This window comes from Lissotriton helveticus, chromosome 5_1 (assembly GCF_964261635.1).
Source record: "Lissotriton helveticus chromosome 5_1, aLisHel1.1, whole genome shotgun sequence".
NCBI classification, from domain to species: domain Eukaryota; kingdom Metazoa; phylum Chordata; class Amphibia; order Caudata; family Salamandridae; genus Lissotriton; species Lissotriton helveticus.
Genome location: NC_136065.1, coordinates 607,411,929 through 607,432,969, shown reverse-complemented (window position 1 = coordinate 607,432,969; position 21,041 = coordinate 607,411,929). Strand labels below are relative to the sequence as shown.

The following is a 21,041-nucleotide window of genomic DNA, read 5'->3' as shown; positions in this document are numbered from 1 at the left end:
GCCTCTGGAAGTGTGGGGTGAGTTGAATGGTATTCTGATAAATCTTTGATCTAAACTGAATCATCATCTTTGTTGTCATGATACGCATCAAAATTAACTGTCTGCATTGCATACTTCCTCTGACCATCCAGGAAATTGTAGAATCTCGGACAACATGGGATGCTTATTCAGATTTGGATGAGAGTTGATTGCTCAGGTTGCCTTTGGTGGATCTTCCCTACCAGTCTTGTGTTCAAACTTTGACTTAATATTTTCCCTTAAGAGAAATATTACGGCACCTCTAGTGGTGAAGGTACCTTATTCTGAGAGCCTAGACTTTTATAGGGGCTCAGTTCAAGATAGACTAAAAGCAGTCTTCTTTCTGGACTTGAGCTGTCAAGTACCAAGAGATTTGCTGTACTCCTCCAACATTCATTGGCTTAAGTGCCGATCTGGATTAGGGTGCAAGGGGGCATGGTCGTACATCATTTTCTCATGAACCTGGGTGTAATTTGGATGTTGTGATGCAGCATAATGGCTGGTTCCCAAGGGGTTGAGGCTGTGGAACAAACATGCATTATCTCACCTCCTGAAACAGCGGAAATAATGTTTTTTCAACATAATTTTCTATTATGAAAGCTTGTGTTGCCCTTGCTTGGTAGTGAAAACAGTTGAGGACAATGGACCAGCATTCAATTCTGGGCCACTGGACAACACAGAGATTCTGATATTGCTGAACTAGAAAAAGCCTACAACAAAATACCCCAGTGTCTGGATCTATCTTATAGCGACTGAGGTGTCAACTATTCTGATCAGATAGACCATGTCAAAGTACAGGCTCACCTCGGTGAGCATGCGGCACCCACTCAACATAGTGTTCATATTTTGTAATTCATATAATTACTTTGGTGACGGTGAGATTTGTTCGAACTCGTGTGATTGTGCCTAAAAATAAGGCATGGACATTTAAAGGACTGGGTCCCTGAACAGGGTTTTTCTCTCATAATAATTTACTTGCACCAGAGACTTTGGAAAGATCTGAGAATAGTTTGTCCAATTTTAAATCTCTTCAAAGATGAGGTGCTGCTGCTGAGAATTTTCTTTGGTTTTCTGAAGGTGCTATGTTTGGGTATCAAATTAATTTACTATCTCTGTCCTTATGATTTCTGGTATGCTTATCGTCTCATTCTTTTTGTCTAACAACTGCTACTGAAGATCATTGTAGAAGACTGATGTGATAGGGGTTGTTTCTTATTGTCTATGCTGAAGTTGATTTTATTTTCTGTGATGTGAAGGAAAGTATTAATGTTATGTTTTTATTCTATTGTGGTTTAATATTTTAGATGACTTTCTATCTACCATTCTATTTTCATCACTGCACTTCCTCTAGGTATTATGCCTGGGGAATCTTTTTCCTATAATTGTGAATGGGTTTACTTGCTATATTCCTTACATGATTGGTTGACATTGAATCTGTCTGTGACTGTGTTGCATTTACAATATAAAGCCATTAATGCTTTCGAAGAGTCTTTGGGTTTGATAATGGCTTATGAGCTGTATTACGACGATAGTCAACCACAAAAATAACTACCTCCTGAGCAGAGGGTCAGGGATCCTTTCTATTAGACATTTTATGGTGGTGTTTTAGGGTGCTTAATTCATGTGAATTCAGGGGTAAATGTCACAACATGAGAAACACATGGGGAAAGGCTTTGGGCCAATGGCACTGTCTGTTTTTCTGCATTAGTAGCGAATCACTCCATTTTGTTTCTGAATATTTTTCACTTTTGGTGCATTAGTTTGTAGTATTGTGTGTTTTATTGTAAGTCAGAATATCCAGTCTTAAATTGGATAAGCCTCAACCAACTAAACAATGGAAAAAGAGTAATGGGGCCTGAATACAAAGGTGCAGGTTTACTTCAATACAGGTTTCTCTGCAATGAGAGAAGGAATAAGGTAGATTTGTGGCTAGAAATCAAAGCACTCTCACTCACTTTACCCTCTACTATTACATTAGCTGTGCATATTACGAATGCAGAATCATTTGTCTAAGATTTAGGGATTTTGCGTATGTGAATTTATCCTACTATGTGTATACATGCATTTAAATACTGGCTTATCAGTATCTTCATATCAATATTTCAACTGCAGGCTATCATTCCCGCCTGCCTTTGAGTCATAAGGATATCTTGCTGCCGATTTACCAAAGCATTTGCCTACATAAAGCAGTTCTATTAGTAGAATTGCAATAAAGGCACAGGCATAGATGCATCAAGCGAATTTGTAATCGCAATGGCTGCGAAATAGCGATTGTGATCGCGAATTCCACTTCCCCAATGCATCAAGTGGAAATGCAACAATTTGCGAATTAGCCAAACAAAGAATCGCTAAACCCGTAGAAACCCCCACTGCGATTCCTTCAAAGCGATTCTCCCCATATTCTGCAAATTTAATAGCGAATTCGCAGTCAGATAGCGAATTAGCAAACAAATCGCTATCCACATGCATCAGCAATCGCAAATAGCGAAAACACCATAATTCGCAAAATACGAGTCGCAATTTAAGGAGAAGCTAAACCAGGTGGTAACCATGAAGTCAAAGTGGCAACAAAAAAAATGGTGGAAATAACAAACAGGTGTTGGTTAAATCAAACACACTTAAGGAGACTCATTAGGAGCATGAGGAAAGTCACAATGGCAGGTCTATATATCGTGTCAAGGCGGTTGAGGCTCCAGGCTGCAGCCCAGAACAGACGCAGGATCCATGAACGCATCTTCCGGCTGCGGATTACACTACTGGGACAGACTCAAGATGAGATCTACTCCAAATACAGGTTTAATGGGGCAATGATCCTGAAGCTCATCAGAGACCTCTTGCCCCTGATGCAGCACCCAACACGGAGGCCCAATGCCGTGCCCACCCATGTCCAGGTCCTGTGCTGCCTGCACCTCCTGGCCTCCGGCAGCTTCCAGGGGATAGTCGCAGTTGCAGGGGGTGTATCCCAGAGTGCACTTTCACGCTGCCTACAGAGTTTCCTGGATGCCATGCTGAGCCGGATCCATCACCACATCACCTTCCCAACAACCCAACAGGACTTAATGCAAACTAAACAGGACTTCTATCACACCGCCCATTTTCCCCCATGTAATTGGCTGCATCGACTGCACCCACATACACATCTGTCCACCCGCAGAGACCGAATACATGTACCGGAACCGCAAGTCATATCACTCCCTCAACGTTCATGTGGTCTGCAATGCGAAGACCGTCATTACAGACATTGTGGCACAATACCCAGGGAGCACGCATGATTCATTTATCTTCCGGCACAGCGGCATACACACCCGCTTGGTCAGGGGTGAATTTGGCGAAGAACATCTCCTAGGTAAGTACACATGCCCACATACAGTATGTTAAGACCATGTTGCCGCGCATGACAGACACTGACCCTCTGCTCCTCCCTTCAGGTGACAGCGCCTACGCCCTCCGTGAATACCTCCTCACCCCATACCTCAATCTAGCAGCACCACAGGAACGAAGGTACAATGGTGCGCATATACACACCAGAAATGTGATTGAGCGAACATTTGGCATGTTAAAGAGTCGATCCCACATCCTCCACAAGTCTGGCAGGGCCCTCAAACACCGGCCCGAGATCTGCTGCTGCATCGTGGCCGTGTGCACCATGCTGCACAATATTGCCACCAAGCTGAGGATACCTGTTGAGGTGTCTGGTAGTGAGTCGGAGGGGGACGACCTGCCACCTGCACATGTGCATCATGCACACGGGAAGAATCCTGCTGAAGGTCACAGGCGCCGCGCGCACATCACACAGAACTATTCCTAGTGCATCCATACCCCTCACACAACACTGCACTCATGCAAGCCACATCAATGATTGACATGAGGAAGATTTTTTGTCAAAATAAAGCTTTTGTTTATTTCACAAGGTCTCAATGTGCTTCCCTCAGCAACAAATAAGGGTACGGCTTTTAAACATCCAAGGTCATGTAACCTGAGCTGGCGTGCATGGTCGCCTCACCACGGCACCGCCTGAAATGTAATGCAACTAGCGCCTCCTACTGCAAGCACCCTGTTGCCTCTCACACTCCACGTTAGGCTGGTTCTGTCGGAATGCAGAGTTGGGCCGGGCACTGCGCCTCCTGTCTGTTTGCACCGGCACAGACAGGGTGCTGAGGCTAGATGCCACTTCGATGGCGTCATCCCCCCCCCCACTTGCATTGCCATGGTCTGCCGCCTGTTGGTGCTCCACAGAGTTGCTGTCCTGCTCCAGGGCCCTTGCTACATCAGCACAGCATTGGACCTTCTGGATTTGCATGGCCAATGATCTTCGCGAAAGCTGTGATGTGGCGTTTCCTATCAGGTGATTGGAGCGGGTTTAGGCTGACAGCCGTGTGAGCAGCTGCCTGTGGCGTCTGCAGGTGATATCCTGCTGTGCTACCATCAGCTGGTTACTCTCCTTCACCGCCGTGTTCAGTTCCTGCACACTCCCTGTGAGGAGACTGATGTTTCATGCTGTTTTGTAGAGCTGCAGCTGCATTGCTGCCATGTGCTGCGCTTGTTTGCGGTGCACACGCAGCATCTGAGCCTCAATGCCCAGGCCCACTTTGTGTGCGCATTGCTCCATTGCTGCTGTGGTGGGCACGGAGCGCTGCTGCCTTGACCTGCTACTGGCGTGGGCCTGCACACTTGCTGTGATTAGTGTCTGCCTCCTGGGTGGGGGTAAGGTCTGCTCCATTTCCTTATGTGCCGAGATGTGATGTTGTGCTCTGCCTGTAGCTGCAGGGGTGGCCCTGAGTATCGGTGCAGGTGCAGACGGCCTCTCCCCCTTCGTCTCTTCAGGTGTCTCCGCGATGCGGAGGTTGACACTGTCGGACGTGTCAGTATCCGCAGCACCTGTGATGTGGATGAGTGCATGATTACTGGTATGATTCAGGCACCTGGGATGTTGCAACATGCATGCAGGCTCGCTATTGGTTAATGTCTGCATTCCCTGGCTGTCTTTAGGGGTCTTTGTATATTGACTATTCTGGCTGTGTGTGGCTATCAAGGCACATTTACACACTACAGATTCCACAATGCATTTGGGCGTTTGGGAGGGGCAGGGACTGGAATATTGTGCTCACAAATATGGATTGCAGTGGGGGCATGGCATTGTTAGGGTACGGGGTCGCAGTAGCATGTCTCTTACCTTGAGTTTGGTGTGTGGTGCGGGAGGTGTCCAGTTGGGTAACGCCCACGCAGGCTTCAGGTTGTATGGTGTCCTCCACTAGGTCCTCCATGGGGGTGTTTTCAGGGACTGTGGAGTGTCCCCCTCCCGTAGTCCTTGTCTCCCCCAGTCTCTCAGCTATTCGCTCCTTGGCACGGCCTCTGAGGTCGTACCACCTCTTTTTTAAGTCATCGATGGACTGGTGGGTGACTCCCACCGCGTACACCTTTGCCTTGATGCGCACTCAGATGCGCCTTTTGGTTGACTCGGGCACCTTCCGGGACAGCTTCCCGAACAGTTGATCGTGGTCCCTGCTCACTCCTTCAATCATGTACTCAAGTTCTTTTTCACTGAACTTGATTTTGCGCTTGCGGGCTTTTTCACTTGGTCCTGCAGCTTCCTGGGACATTGTGGTTTGGTTTCCACTCCTGTATGGGCACTGCAGGGTGTGGCTTCTGGAGCTCAGTTCTCTGCTTCCTCCTGTATCCAGCTCTGTGGTCTGAATGAAGCATGGAGCAGGCTACTTCCTGGTAGTGATGTCATCATTGGACTCCAAATGCAACATCACGTTTTGCGATCTCGCAGTGTGCGAGATCGCTATTTGCGATTTCGGTATTTGCGATTTCGCAATTACGGGGTTGGAAACAGCTGACTGCGATTTTGGAGGGATTTCTGCGGAGTCGCATTTGGCGATTGCGGGCGGGTGCGAATCACAAATATTTAGCGATTTTGATGGTGCTTCCCATTCTGCGATTTCTTAATAGCGATTCGTTATTTTTCGCTATTTCAGATTCGCAGAATGGATGCTTCTATATGACAGTCCTTTACATATCTAATAACTGAATATGGCTATTCTCTGGCTAATGCCAGTTTATTCCCAGTTTAGATGCTTGTGGGCCAATTCAGGAAGGGGTGCAAGAGTATGCAAAAGAGTATTACTAAAGTATTACTATACATACTCCAAAATGCCTTTGTGAATAGACTCTCCTATTTTCAATTATCACTTCAAAATAATGATTTGTAACAAACAAATCTACAATAGATACAATGGCTGCACTATTCTGCTTAAAAGTGAGACAGCAGAACATCACCATATCTACTAGGATGTGGTGCTGTTTTTCTGTGCTGGCACTCTTTTGGCTACCATGAGCCAACGCACACACCCTTGAACCATAGCGCAATGGAAATAAACAAATGAAAACGTTGCATCTTATTGTGTCTTATTTTGGCGCATATCCCTGTCTACGATTGATTCTAGAGAGGGATTTGCGTCAAAACCTATTAGTGGTTGCATGGGCACGCCCATGCATTTCCCACGCAATGCCTCCTTGACTCAATGTAACGCAAAGCTTTGCATTGTGCAACTTTCTGTTACTTTGGAAGACTACCCATTTCAAATACTGATCGCGTTAGAGAGTGAATCCCAGCATACCACTTTGCATCTGGTCTGGTTGCAAGGCTTTAGTAAATCTGAGCCAAGGTGTCCTTCTGGCATGAAGATATATGAGGCAACCTTATTTGGAGAGAGAGCCTGGGAAACTTGCACCTTTGTAGGAGAGACAGGGTCATGCATTACAGTGTGAGAAGATGTGTTGAGATTGAAATACCTATAAAGTTTTTGTTCAGAACTCTTCATGCAGTCAGAAAAATACTTGAGGTGTCTTCTATATTTATGACTCCTTTGAGTCCCTTATGTCATGATTGTTAGTATGTGGCTCATCTCCTGTTTACGTGTACATGGACTTTATCTGTTTTCTTCTTCTTATGCTGCATTCTGTTTTACTGCACGATTCAACTGCACCTAGAGTCGTGCAGTGGAATGATCGCTGACATGTAAGTATTGCTTTTCGAATAAACTGCATGTGTTTGTTTCTGTAACTCTTCATACCCCCCTTCCAACCCCTGAAGGGTAATGCCTGTGACCCCGCTTCCCACAGCTTCTGGGCATCCTTTACTTGCCAAATAAAAATACATACAATGGTCCATGAAAACTCTCAAAATGTTCTCTTTGTACCACTTATCTCAGATCACTGTTGATATTCTTGTTATTTGTACCATACCTCTAAAAGAGTAATGGTAGCATCGCATTCGAAATTCAGACCTACAAGTCTGTGTGCAAGTTAGGCAACGTTTGTTGGTCCCTTATTTCTTACATACACACTAGTTAGTTATTAAGAAGCACAGATTGAGTTACAAAATCAGGTGGACGCAGAGAACCGACAGGTTAATTTAGTGGTAGAAATATGTTTCATGCCTAACTGAAGGAGCCTTTGGTGTTTTTGAACATATTGCAGAAGAAGCTTTGCAGCAGTCCACAGATGTCAATCATATGAGAAGTTTAAAAATGTCTGCCTGTGACCTTAAGGTTCTAATTTATTCCAATGTTAAAATCACGTACTGTCGGAAATCTATTAGAATATTCAAATCCATGTAACTTTGTGATATGATATTGGGCATATATAATTTTCCATCTTAATCACACTGCTTCTGTGTTTTTGTGTGCAATCGTTGAAGTGCGATGACGTTTAATTCAATCAGAATTTGAGATATCCTTTGTTTCTTAAATCTTCAGGCCTTTGACTATGAACAGAAGAAGTTGTTGGCTACCAAAGGTATGTAGTCTGTGGGTGTATTTGAACAGGGGGTCACATAAGTTAACCTTGAGTTTTATACGCGTGAAGTAATATTCATATCTTCCCTCACATTTTGTGTCATCTAATTGGGCCCAGTATATATATTTCTGATCCAGTGCAGTTGATTACCATATAAAACGTGCCAGCAAATAAATCCCAGATGTTAAAATGTATCCCCTTACTAAACAAAACTGTTTTGATACATTTTGAGTCCGGAAATATGTTTAAGCTTCATTGTTTATCTTACCCATAGTTTGAAACTATATTTTTGTGTTTCTGGGTTTCACATTGTTGACCACGGCATACAAAGTACTGTACATATCTACAAGGGAAGGTGCTTTTATAAGCCCTTGAACATGTGCTCATACCCACACCCCGTAAGCACACTAGGGACTGCCTGCATTTAACCTCTTGCATGCTCACGAGGAGCTGAACTCGTCATGAGCCACGGCGCTCCGGTGCTCATGACAAGCTCAGCTCGTCATGAGCCGTGGAACGCTCGCATGCGGGGATAATTCCCCTGCTGTGCTGAGCGTTCCACGGCAGGTAATGCACCTGTGACGAGCTCAGCTCGTCATGAGCATGCGGGCGCAGTGCACGCCCCCCTCCCCCCAGCACAGCGGGAAAATACCCCCCGCAGCTAAGGGGTTAAGGGTGTCATTATAGTTCCAGTTTTCCTTACAAGCTATGCAAGTACGGAGCTAAGCGGAAAAATAACACCAATTTAGTTTCATATCATTATGGTGAAAAAACATCTTGAGAATTCCTCCTATATACAAACTTTCTCTTCAAACCATTTTGTTCGTTTTACAGTCAAACCTAGTCAGCGCCTATGCTGTATGTTACGAGGCAGACTTTGACTTACCAAGCACTTATAGAGGCTTGAAGCCCGACCATTGCTTACCATTTTTTGGCTTTCCTGTCACTCTGATTTGCCTGCTTTTTATTTGTGTCTCAGTTTGCCAATGTTGTGGATGTTCCTCAGGGCCTTACTGGGAACCCAAAGTAGCCCTGACAATTTTGTCAGACCAGTACTCACCCCAGGGGGAGCAAGTATAAAGCACTCCTGCTTAACAAAACCTACCCCCAGCACTCCTGCTTTTTCTACTGGCGGCCGATAGTGCAACATCACTGCAAAATTGACCCCCAGTAACAAAACAGGCCCCCACCACTCTAAAACCAACCCCATTGCTCCAAATCTGGCCCCAACCCTTCCAGCCTCCCGGGCAAATGCCTGATGCCTGCTACAGCCAGTCCGGCCCTGATATCCCTCCCATGGAGCATTGCCTCTTTACTTTCACTGGTTGGCATCTCTGTTTCTACTGCTTGCTTTTTAACACTTCTTGTTTTTTCTGTTAAGCCCACTTTTTTGGGGGAGGGGGTTATTTTATATAGCACGAACTAGACCCAAAGGTATCAGAGCGCTTTGGATCCAGGTGTTTGCCTGTTACACTGGTTCCCCCTCACTGTCCGTAATAAAACCACCAGCAAATTCCTGGATTTGGGGTTATTCCTAGCTACAAGGGAAATTACTAGCCATTGGAAGGCGGTCACTGCCCCCAACACTGCGCAATGGCTGCGGGAACTTATAAAGTGGGCGCACTGCGAGGGGACCCTCCGGCTTCAGATGGCTCGGAGAACTAATTATGATAGATTACTGGACACGGCAAGAGCCTGGGTGGCGATGATGGATCTTCTTAAAAACCCGACTGACGACGATGACTGTTCTCCCCTGGTGTGGGGGACTCACTTCACTACATGGGAACACAACCAAAGGCGAAAGGGTGGGACGGAAGGTGGGGGGACGATTGATGTGGGTGCATCCTCCTAGATGAGACATCTGCCATAGGGAATCCAACGAAGTGATAGGAATGTATATTGTGCAACAAGTGCGCTGTTAGGGAGAGCGACATGTCTGAGGGGAGGGGGGAGGTGGGGTTAATGGGGGGACCAGGGAAGGGGGGAATAGGTTAGAGGGTTATGTTCTTAGTTATCTGATAAGGCGGATTGGAGAAGATAGTGTAGCATAATCCTAGGGTAACATGGGTCGGCCCCCCAGGACTGCACCACAAGTCAGAATGGACATGACTCCTGCACCTGATGAACAATAATCCTTGAGAAGAAGGAGATGAAGAGGTGGGCGATCTAGCACGATGCAGGACTATGATTTGTTGTCATCCCACAGGGATGCATGATTGCGTGCCTACATGTGGTTTTCACGAAAGCATTAGAATGTTGTATATGTGAGAAATGAGAAAAATGAATAAAATGTATTTCCCCCAAAAATCAGAGCGCTTTAGATGAGAACCAGTTGCGTTACAGGTGGACACATTCATTTTTTTTGTTAGGCACCTTGAGAGCACATGCAGTTTAGAACTGTTGAGCTAGTGGACTTCTCTCCCCCTTCACTTCATGTTGCTCTATGTTGCCTGAGTGCCTCTCTCTGCACCATCCTTTTTGTGTTTGCCTGAGTGCTTCTCCCTGTTGCCTCCCCTCTGCAATTGCTTTCCAGTCCTTTCACCCTCCCCCGTGTTCCACCCCTGGGCCTCTTCCATGTTCCTATGGCTTCCTGCCCCCCCTATATTGGTTTTACTCCCACTCCCAATTGCTTCTGATCCAACCCATCTTGCTTTAATGGGAAAAAAATGCTTTACACATTTTATTTTATTTTTAGTTACTAATCCAACTCAAATCTGTAACTAAAAAGTAAAAAAATCTACCTGTGCCATTTTTTTGTGTGTGGTTCAAGTGTCTACAAAATGATGGAGTGCTTGTGTTGGAAGCTTTTTCTAATTAAAAAAATATATATTTTTACAATGCTGCACCCTATCCCTGATGCTATGAAGTGTGGCAAAAATTCAAAAACTAAAAATTTAATTAAAAAAACCATGCTTGTTATTTAACTGAGTAGCATTCCAAAGTTGTTGAACAGAACCTTGTGAATGCCTTTAATGTCACAAACAATTCCCTTGAATTAACTTTCCTTAAGCTAACATATATGCCTTATTACTTATGATGAGACCCCCTGTTCGGCCCCATTCTTTTCTATTTATCCTCTATTTTTGCTCTTTTTGTTGAGGTCTCATACCATGAGGTAACATTTACCCTTCAATCCCACTTCCTCCATCCTATTTTTTTCTATCCCTCTCTCCTATGCCTTCTTTTTCCCTGCTTCCTCTCCACCCAGCCAGTCTTTTTTTTTTCCTATCTTAAATCATTCGGTCCCTATTTTTATCTCTTCACTCCAGACATTTTCTTGTCCTGTATTCTTTCCTCAGGTCCCTTCTCCACTCTTCCTTCCTCTTTTTGCACAGACTGAGGTAGAACAACCAACTGTAACCTTTCTTTTTAAATTATTTGACAGAACTCTGTTGCCCCCTTCCTATTTAAAGAAGAATACACTTAATACATTTACAATGCATGTCTTTGGGGAGTTATTAGGGCATTTGTTTATGTTGGTTTACAGGATCCAGTAAAATCATACCTGCTTCACTGATTTTATACTTGTAATGCATTCGATATTTTGTGCACAGACGGAGGTAGAACAGCCAACTGTAACCTTTCTTTTTAAATTATTTGACAGAACTCTGTGGCCCCCTTCCTATTTAAAGAAGAATACACTTAATACATTTACAATGCATGTCTTTGGGGAGTTATTAGGGCATTTGTTTATGTTGGTTTACAGGATCCAGTAAAATCATACCTGCTCCACTGATTTTATACTTGTAATGCATTCGATATTTTGTGGAAAATTAATTTTCTCATTTCGTGATCCTGGAGTGGTCAGACTGGGGTTATCCATGTTGGCTTTTCTACAAAATGTAGTTAGGGACCCTGTTTCAGACTCATGCTTTGCATAGATCCAAGTTCCTTACAGGTCTATCGCAGATCTGTCGATTTTAGAATTCCTAGAGACATTGATTGCGCCATTCGGGTCTCATTCTATATATAGCCTTTCTTCGTTGCTTTTTTTGGTCTGTACTAATTTGAGCTTAGGTGCAATTTAGCATGAGATATTTGTAAGTGGTGTTCTATTTTGCTTCAAATTTTATGCAGTGGTTAGTGCTGTTTTGCTGCTGTATTTCGTCTCACAAAGTACACAATAACTGATAAACTCCAAGTTTGGGATTGTTGTGTATATATATAGGACAATGCAGATTTTCCAAATATTCATGTAGGAAAGTCCTAATTTTATCAAATAAGTTAATTTAACTCTGTAGATAATCCAAATGACAACATCAAAAGACTGAAGAAACATGATGTTCCTTAACTGTCCAGCAGTAAGGAAGAGAAAGGGCAAGAGTATTCGATAACTATTTATAGAGGGACTAATGAGAGGCCTTTGGGTGTAACAATAGTAGTCCAGCACTTAAGCTTGCTGGGTATTGTAGTTCTATAATGCTTGTCTGTTGCTTTACAATTCTACTATTCTATTATACTATTAACTCGCTGCTATGTAAATAAATGGTAAGAAAGACTGCATAATATGAGTCTCCGGGTCTTGACATAAAATCTGGAATGTAACCTGTGATGCTGTCACCGTACACCATTATATACCGACTTTAACTCAGTAATTCAATGTATTTCTTATTTTTCATATGATAATAAAATCATAATTGTAATATTTAAGAAAGAATATCATTTAAGTTGTGTTGCCTCCACTTTTCTTGGGCAGTTTTGTTGGCCATTAGGTCAATTAAACAATTGAACAGTGACACTCTCATTGGCTGCAATTCAAAAGTATTACAGGGTCACTTGGCAAGGACCTTGTAGAAAAACAGTATGTTTATGAAACGGCTATGTCACTTCTAAAGTGTGCACTTTAACTCCATAGTGCTCAGTGTAAAATATAGTACAGTGGGGCTTGCTAGATAAAATGGAAAGCCATGCCACCACTGTGAGCAGTTACAAAAAGCTGTTTGTCACTCTGCAAGTAAAAAATGATTTTCCATGACCAGCCTAGTATGAATAAAAGTGAGTTATCGGAATCTATCTTGATGTTGGAAAATGATCAAGAGACTGATCAAAGTTATTTTCCACTTAGTTTTAAAAGTCTAAATAACTGGTGAAAGTAGATCTTTCATAAATTTAGTTGAAGAATAGCCATAAATCAATTATTTGTGCTATTTGAGAGTAAACTGCTTCAGAACTGGTTTGCCTCCCAGCCTGCTCCAGAGACTGACACACCTCCCTGGCTGGCTGTTAACAACTCATCACCTGGAAGACAATGTTGGCTTCCGGCAGCAGGAAGGCAGGAGAGGTGTTAACGATGGCCATGTGGCTGGGATTAGCAATATGGGAGGAGTACAGGAACAGAAAGGGCCGCTTTCATATCTCTTGTTTCCGAGTGGGGGGTCACAAATGGCACTTTCAGTAACTGAAATCATTCATTAACAGAGTCATTCCAGATTTTCCATCCCTACACCCAACACGGGGGGAAACTAGCTCTAGTACTATCAGAGGGGAGGACAGCTCATAGCCATACGGGAGTGGCTAGAAGGATGGACAAGGTTCCTGTTCTTTTAAGGCAGTTAGGGCAATCTATGTTGAGGGATTCTGGAAAGGCGAGTACATACTGACTGATGGAGTGCTGTAAAAAAAGGTCGGAATTCTGCAAGTAAGTGGCCAAGATTGTGTATGGGGAAATCTAAAGTCACTATACAAGTACTATATTATATACTATATATCCTCAAAGACATTTCTATACCTAGGAAACATCTTGAAGAAAAAAGGTTCTGCCTGGTTGCTTAAAGAAAGGACCCCGTAAACCACCTAGGCCCTGGGGTCCATTCTCCAAGGATTAAACAGATCGCATCCTATTAACTGTTACATACATACTATAAGACTTCCCTGCTGATTACTATGAACTAGGACCCTACAGGAGTCCCCACCAGAGGGAAACGTAATGCCTAGAATGGTGCCACGAGAATCTAATGGCTGCAGGAGTGCCCATAAGTTTTTTTCTAGCACCAAAAACAGATTGGGGCGTATCTAACTCTGGACAACCAATGCTGCACTTCCCCATGGAGGGTTCCACCTTATTGCGCAATATACTCATCTTTGTCCCATGTAGAGCTATTTGATGTGAAGAAACACTACAGTGGACCTCATAGTCAGCCTCCTTGTTCCCTGCCCCGCTACAGCTTCCAGCCTGCCGTGATAGAGAATTTTGAGAGCCAAAAACATAAGTCTGAAGGTAAAATCCTGGACTGAGTTGGCAAACCTACCTCCCAAGTGATATAACCTCAGCCATTGAGAAATCGTAATTTGACCCGCTCTGAGCTTTGGCACCAAAACTGAAGGCTTCAGCGTGAGTTAAAAAATGATATGTCTGTTTTCACAAGACCCTCAACAGCTTCAGCTTGCTGATTTGCCCTGATCAAGGAGCATGTGGAGTTCTAGAAAATATCATACATTGGAAAGTAAGCAATTTAGCCAGGATGGCCCACTAGGATTATCTGACTGCCACTCTATAGGAGTCAGCCTGAAATCATGCCTAAGGCCAATCAGACTTAAACTGTGACTTTCAATTAGCTCTTTGTGTGTAATTGGTAATTTTCTAAATATATTTAGAAATTTTATTTTGTTGGCTTCTTGACTTTAATATTGTTTGGTACTGCTTGAACTTAACACACCATTCTCTGTGGCACTGTCTCCTGCTCCTGTCGCTGGTATCCGAGCAGAGACTTTGTTGTAACCAACTTAGATTGTATTTGTTAGATTGGTAGGGGTGTCCCCTCCCAAATTAATAACTCATTTCTGACATAGTAGATTACAAAATTCTGAAATATTTACAATATATTAAAGGAGTGGGAGTTCATCTTAGACACAGCACAGTACCACAATCTTAACTACTTTGGTTACATAAAATAAACAAATGAAGATGTATTGCCACATAATGTTTAGGCTTCGGTGTGCCAATATGTGTGCAGGTGCCACCAAAATCTAACTGCAAATTAAACAATTTAGGAAACTTTAATGTAATGCACAAAGGATAATCGAAAATAAATATCTTTTATTTATCAAAACTTTTTTCCATGTTGTGTTGCGTTTAATTAAGTGAAAAGTTATAAAGATCTCTCACTATGTTCATGTTTAACTTAAAAGAACAATCACCACCTACAAAATTGTGTGAATGTCGATTACCTCTAACAAATCAAGCTCTATCAGTGCACAATATCTTCTTTTTAAATACTATTCAGTTCTTACTACTTGACAAATGACTGTCTAGCTTGCTCATTCACAGAAACAGATGGGACACTATTTTTATCATGTACTTTGCATGACTTCATCGTTTGTTCACCCACCTTTGTGTATGCTTTTATTTTAAATAATTCTTACCACAAAAAAAGATCAGGAACTTGATTAAGCCACTGTTCTTCTGTTACTTTGTCTCCCATTTGAACTTTACTATTGTGTTCTTTTGAAAACCAACTGTACTAAAAATGTCCCCACTTTTACTTAATTGAAAGCAAATGTTTCTGAATCTAACTATGAAGTACTTGTTATTTTGCTTAGCTATGTTGAAAAAGCCGGTAGTAACAGAAGTAAGAACCCCCACGAATACTTGGAGTGGGCTTGGATTCTCCAAATCAATGCCAGCAGAAACGATCAAGGAGCTGCGAAGAGCTAACCATGTGCCTTATAAACCAAGTATGGCAACAACATATGAGGTAAGTGATTTTATTCACCAGCAAGGCTTTACGATACTATATATACATATATATATATTATTACATGAAAAATCCGAAGATTTAGGATTTGTTGTAGTTAGGAAAACTTAATTTATTATTTCTATACAAAACCAATTTAAACTACACACATCTTACAAATTAAAAAGTTATACTCACAACTTAGTGGTAACTTTCACCCGCCCAAAACTTTCCATAATCATGCATATCTGTACGTGGTGCTGTAAACTCGCTGCTCAGACACCGTTGAACCCTAGTAGAGTGTTGTAGAGTGTCATACAGTGGTGTAGAGTGGAGTTGCGTGTCGAAGAGTGTCTTCACATAGAGGGGTGTGGAGAAGGGCGTGGTAGAGTGGAGTAGAATGTGGTAGAGTGGAGCAGCATGTCATAGAGAGGGATGTCATGGAGTGGCATGTCATAGAGTGGAGTAGAGTGTTTTGGAGTGGTGTAGAGTGGAGTGTCATAAAGCAGAGTGGAAAGAGTGGAGTGGAGTGGTGTGTTATAGAGTTGCGAGTTGAGTGTCCTAAAGTGGAGGGGCGGAGAGTGGAGTGGCGTGTCATAGAGTGGAGTGGCATTATGTAAAGTGGAGTAGAGTGGTGGGGCAGAGAGTGGGGTGTTGTAAGGTGGAGTGGCATGCCATATATTATAGTGAAGTGGCATTTCATACAGAGGAGTGGAGTGGTGTTTCATAGAGTGGTGTGTTGTACAGTGTCTTTCAGTAGAGGGCCATAAAGTAGAGTGCCATGTAATACAACAGAGTGGTGTGGGGTGTTGTAGAATTGAGTTGAGTGTCCTAGAGTATACTGTTACGGATTGGCATGTCATAGAGTGGATTGCAATGTCATGGAGTGGCATGTTATACAATGTCTTAAAGTGGAGGCGCATGTTGTAGAGTGGAGTGGTGTGTCATAGAGTGGCATATCATGGAGTCTAGTGGAGTGGCATGTTGCACAGTGTCTTTGAGTGGAGAAACGTAGAGTGGTGTGTCGTACAGTGGAGTGCTATCTCATAGAGTGAGGAAGAGTGTGGTAGAGTAAAGCAGAGTGTGGTAAAGTGGAGTAGTGTTTCATACAGTAGAGTGGAGTGAAGTGGCATAGAGGGAGTTTTGTAGAGTGCAGTAAAGTGGAGTAGAGTAGAAGAGCATTGAGTGTCATACATTAGAGCAGAGTGTTATGTAGTGATGTAGAGTGGTATGCCGTAGAGTGGAGTGGCGTGTCATAGTGTGCATTGTTGTCATTGAGTGGTGTGTTGTAGAGTGTAGTGACATGATGTAGAGTGTCTCTTGTCATTTATATATATATTTCTTTACATTTTATTTGGTACCATGAACCGTTCTAGATAATTTTGTAACAGTACATCATAAAATGTTTTTTTTAAAACACACACATCAATACAAATACTTTTCCCTAACTATTCAGAGTTTGCTAAACTACCTCATGGCTTGCTATAGGGTAAAAGAAAATGAATAACCTATATTTCACGTAAAAACACAGAATAAACAGAAAGTGTGGTCTAAACAACATGGCTGCCCATTCAATTTGCAAGACCTTTGATTTACCAATAATATTGTGTTTTGTCATTCCCATGTACTGTAGTATACCATAGCCCAACATATTAAGTTTGTGTCCCTTATTGCTTTAAAATAAAACAGTTGAACAAATTGAGATCAAATAACAAAAAGAACATGTTCCACACTATTATCTACATTCCCGCCAATATTCATGTAAATCCGCTCATCCATTTTGCTGCTACGTCTGCCTAAAGAATCGCTGGAAAATGCATTGGTGACAAACATATTTTGGCACCCCCCATTTTAAATTTACACCCCTGAACTAATCATAATGAAAATTTGAATCATCAGCCAATGGAGAAAAAGAATATGTCCGGAAGTTTCATGGAGATTCATCAAATAATGGCTAAGTTATTACCAAGCAAATATCGGAGAAATTCCAATCTCTGGGAATCCCATCAATAACTACAGTGTGGGTACCTCCACTCTGAAAATCTATGTATATCTTCACAGTGTGCGGCTGAGTTCTGTCATGCTGAGACCCAAAGGGGTTTTCTGTAGCAGAGGCAGCAACCTCTGCATTCTATTTAAATTGTCCTTTCCGTGCTACGGTAAGGGTGTCAAATCTGTTTTTATTTATTTATTTTGTTACTGAGTTTTATATAGCGCAAACTTGACCCGAAGATATTGGGTATCAGAGCACTTTACACAAGCACCAGTTTCGTTTACGTGAGGACACATACATTTTTTTTGTTAGGCACGGCGAGATTAAGTGATTTGCCGAGAGTCACAGGATGTTGGCGTCCCTGCCGAGACTCGAACCCGGTTCCCTAGATTTGATGATGTCCGCCGTAGCCATTATGCCAACTCATCTCCCCTATCCCAAGGAAACTCCAGCAATGGCAATAGATGCAATGTTCTGCCAATTTTATTAGCTTGCCACCGAAACCACTCAGTGAGCAAGGCTGCAGGACAGCCAAAACACATCTGATATAGTTTCAGTGACACGTTAATAAACTTGAAAGAACATTGCAGCATATGGAATTGTCCCTTCTGTGCTACAGTGAGTGTGCCGACTCTGCACCAAGGAAACTCCAGTAATGCCAATAGTTACAGTGTTCTTTAATAGTGTGCCACCAAAACCATATTAGATGTGTTTAGGCTGTCCAGCAGCCTTGATCAGTGATGCATATAGTTCCACTTATCGAAACAAAAGATAAAGTTGAGCTATATGTAAGTCTTCAAATAATAAAAAATAAACTACACTTTTACAACCATGGATCCATTAGTACACTGAGCTATCTTATCTACATGGTATTTATCTTTCAACGTAGTTAGATTAATCTGGCCAGTTACAATAAAACATTCCATAATAAATAAGAGCAGTTAGGTTTTAAGATTTTTAACAAATGGCATTTACCCACTCAGCACTCTGTGAAGATTTTTTCTGGCCCAAAGAAGGATAAATGAACCTAAATCTCCAACCTGCTAAAAGTGGTCTAAAGATTCGAAACAGAGTGGCAATTCTGGATATGAGTGCCCCGAAAGACTGGCTAGGGTGTCTGTATTTATAAGATATACCAGAGATCTGTGTTTCTTCAAAGATCCATTTTGAAGAGTCATTGAAGACATTAAACTTAAACTCTTGTTAATGATTAATGCAATTGAATAGCTGTATATCACTGTTCTAGATTTTCTTCACCTCTGTCATAGAATGCTAGATGCCCCAGGACACATTGAATGTATATAATGATCTCTAATGGGCCTCTTTTAGGATTCACCAATGTCTCTCTCACGGACAAACAGTCGTGAACATCTTGGAAACTGTAGTGACTCTGATAACTGGAGGGAACGTAATGGAATTGACAGTACAATACATAGTGAATATGCTTCATCAATTGGAAGTCCTAAGCGAAAACAAAACAAATCAAGTAAGTCTAAAAAATGATTTAACCCTGCAAATGTATTGTAAATTAGCATAATAGCATAACAATGTGAGGTGGTCTCTTAAAAACTGTTCTGGTTAGTTTTTAGACAGTGTGTGCTGTTTTACTAGAATCGAAGTTGAGAGCTTCTGAAATGATGTGTTGGCCTATGAAAATAATACTTTGTGTTTGTTTACTTGTTGAAATGCTATTTGTCCTTCATTTCATTTGTTTGGATTTATATAGCAATTTACGTCAAAGTACTGTACACACTTTAAGATGGCACAATGTAATTAAAGACTCAACAAGAGAATGTAAAAAAGTTTTATGAGAATGACCAAGGTAGAAATGGAAAAAAAAGAATTAACGCTATTAGGAGTATAAAAACTCTGAGCAGTCGAAACATATTTAAATCTAAAAAAAAAAGTTGAAAGCCATATTATCTGACAGTAGAGTGTGAAACATGAATGGAATAAACAATACTAGTCACATTGTGTCACTTTAATACTGTGAAATGATAGGCAGCGTAAAAGGTGCATTCCTTTCCCCCTTCACTTTATCAGTCAGATCCAGTTATTTTGAATCACAGCGAGTGGTTTGTGTTGATTTGGAAGGGACATGGGATTGCAGTTTGTAGTGGAGTGTCTCATGTTTAGGCAGGATCAACTCTAGTTGGTCCCTGTCTGTAATTGCTCAGATATGCAAAGAAACCATGGAAAACAATGTATTCAGTGTTGCTCTAGTGATTCAGGGATTACGTTTTTCTATGCATTGCTAGCATAAGCAAAAAACTCATATTTTACCATAATCTGTAACAGTACTTGATGGCCAGGTACTACAGTAAATTAATAATTGTGAATTGATCAGAATATTGTTTTAAAGGGCCTTGGTGCATTCTCCTTTTAAAATAAAATGTGGCCTCTAAATATTCAGTTCTCAAGTAAAATTTAAACATTCACAAGTGTGAAAGGTGCAAACAAAAGTGCTCATGGTCAAGTGTTCATTTTTGAGGAGGAATGAGAGTGGAGTGTGGTCGAACTGGGACACAATAATATAGAACACAATCCCGCTTGACCTGTATTTCTTCGCTGATGTCTAACTAGTGCTGTTGGTTCTGTTCCCCAAATAATATTGGGCTACAAATGCAAAATCTTTTTATAGACTAAGGTGTATTCATTTTTCTTATATTGTGTCATATTCATTATTCTCAATGTACACCGCTCATAAAGCAGTTCTACAAGTACATTTTAATAATTCCTTTCATGTACTATGACATAGACCTGTGTTTCACATTAAAGAAAATATCTAGTCTGTATACATATGATCAGAATAAATCAGAAAGAGGCCCCCTACACAACAATCAACACTCTCCTACACACATTACAATAACTACCTATCATACACTAAATTCATTATAGGACACCGCATTCTACACACACATAAAGCAACCAACAGTTGAAAAACAGTTTTGATTTTTAGCCATTGAGACGTTGTAGGCTGCAATCACTGTTCTGCAAACGGTCAGCGTCCAACCGCCTTCTTCAGGACCACATGACAATAAAACAATTATTTCTAGGGATGATCTTTGGGGGGGTCTAACAAAGACGGGTAATATTGGGGATTCAGAACCAAACAATTCATAACAATATTGTGCTTAAAGAAAGTAAAAATGTAAAGGTTCCAATTATATATCACTACTACTGTGGATCATTACCATCACCAGATGGCATAGAATCACTCCCCTGTGGGATCCAATACTCACCCAGGAAGCCGCCACATATTTAATGTGCTATTTACAATACATGTATTAAATATCGAACCCGTATTAAACTCATCTAACAAAACTTTAGAGAGATTAAATAACTTACATTTTTCACTTTATGGTCATGTTAATATAATTAAAATGTTAATTTCCCCCAAATTTTTATATTTATTCCGAACTATACCTCTCTTATTTTCGTCATATTACTTTAGTAAAATTGACAGAATGATTTCCAGATTCCTCTGGGGGTACCATCGCTCTAGGCGGGCCCTGTAATTGTGTTTTTTACCAAGGACAAAGGGTGGGTGGGGA

General features: G+C 41.7%; 1 protein-coding gene across 1 annotated transcript in view; it reads left to right on the top strand.

Moving 5' to 3' along the window:
- BICC1 (BicC family RNA binding protein 1) overlaps nt 1–21,041 on the top strand; it is an 851,967-nt gene that overhangs the window by 814,186 nt on the left and 16,740 nt on the right. The window contains exons 16-18 of the mRNA XM_078642970.1: nt 7,782–7,821; nt 15,361–15,515; nt 18,817–18,973. Of these exons, the coding sequence (XP_078499096.1) occupies nt 7,782–7,821; nt 15,361–15,515; nt 18,817–18,973 (352 nt within the window). The remainder of the gene's footprint in view (nt 1–7,781; nt 7,822–15,360; nt 15,516–18,816; nt 18,974–21,041) is intronic.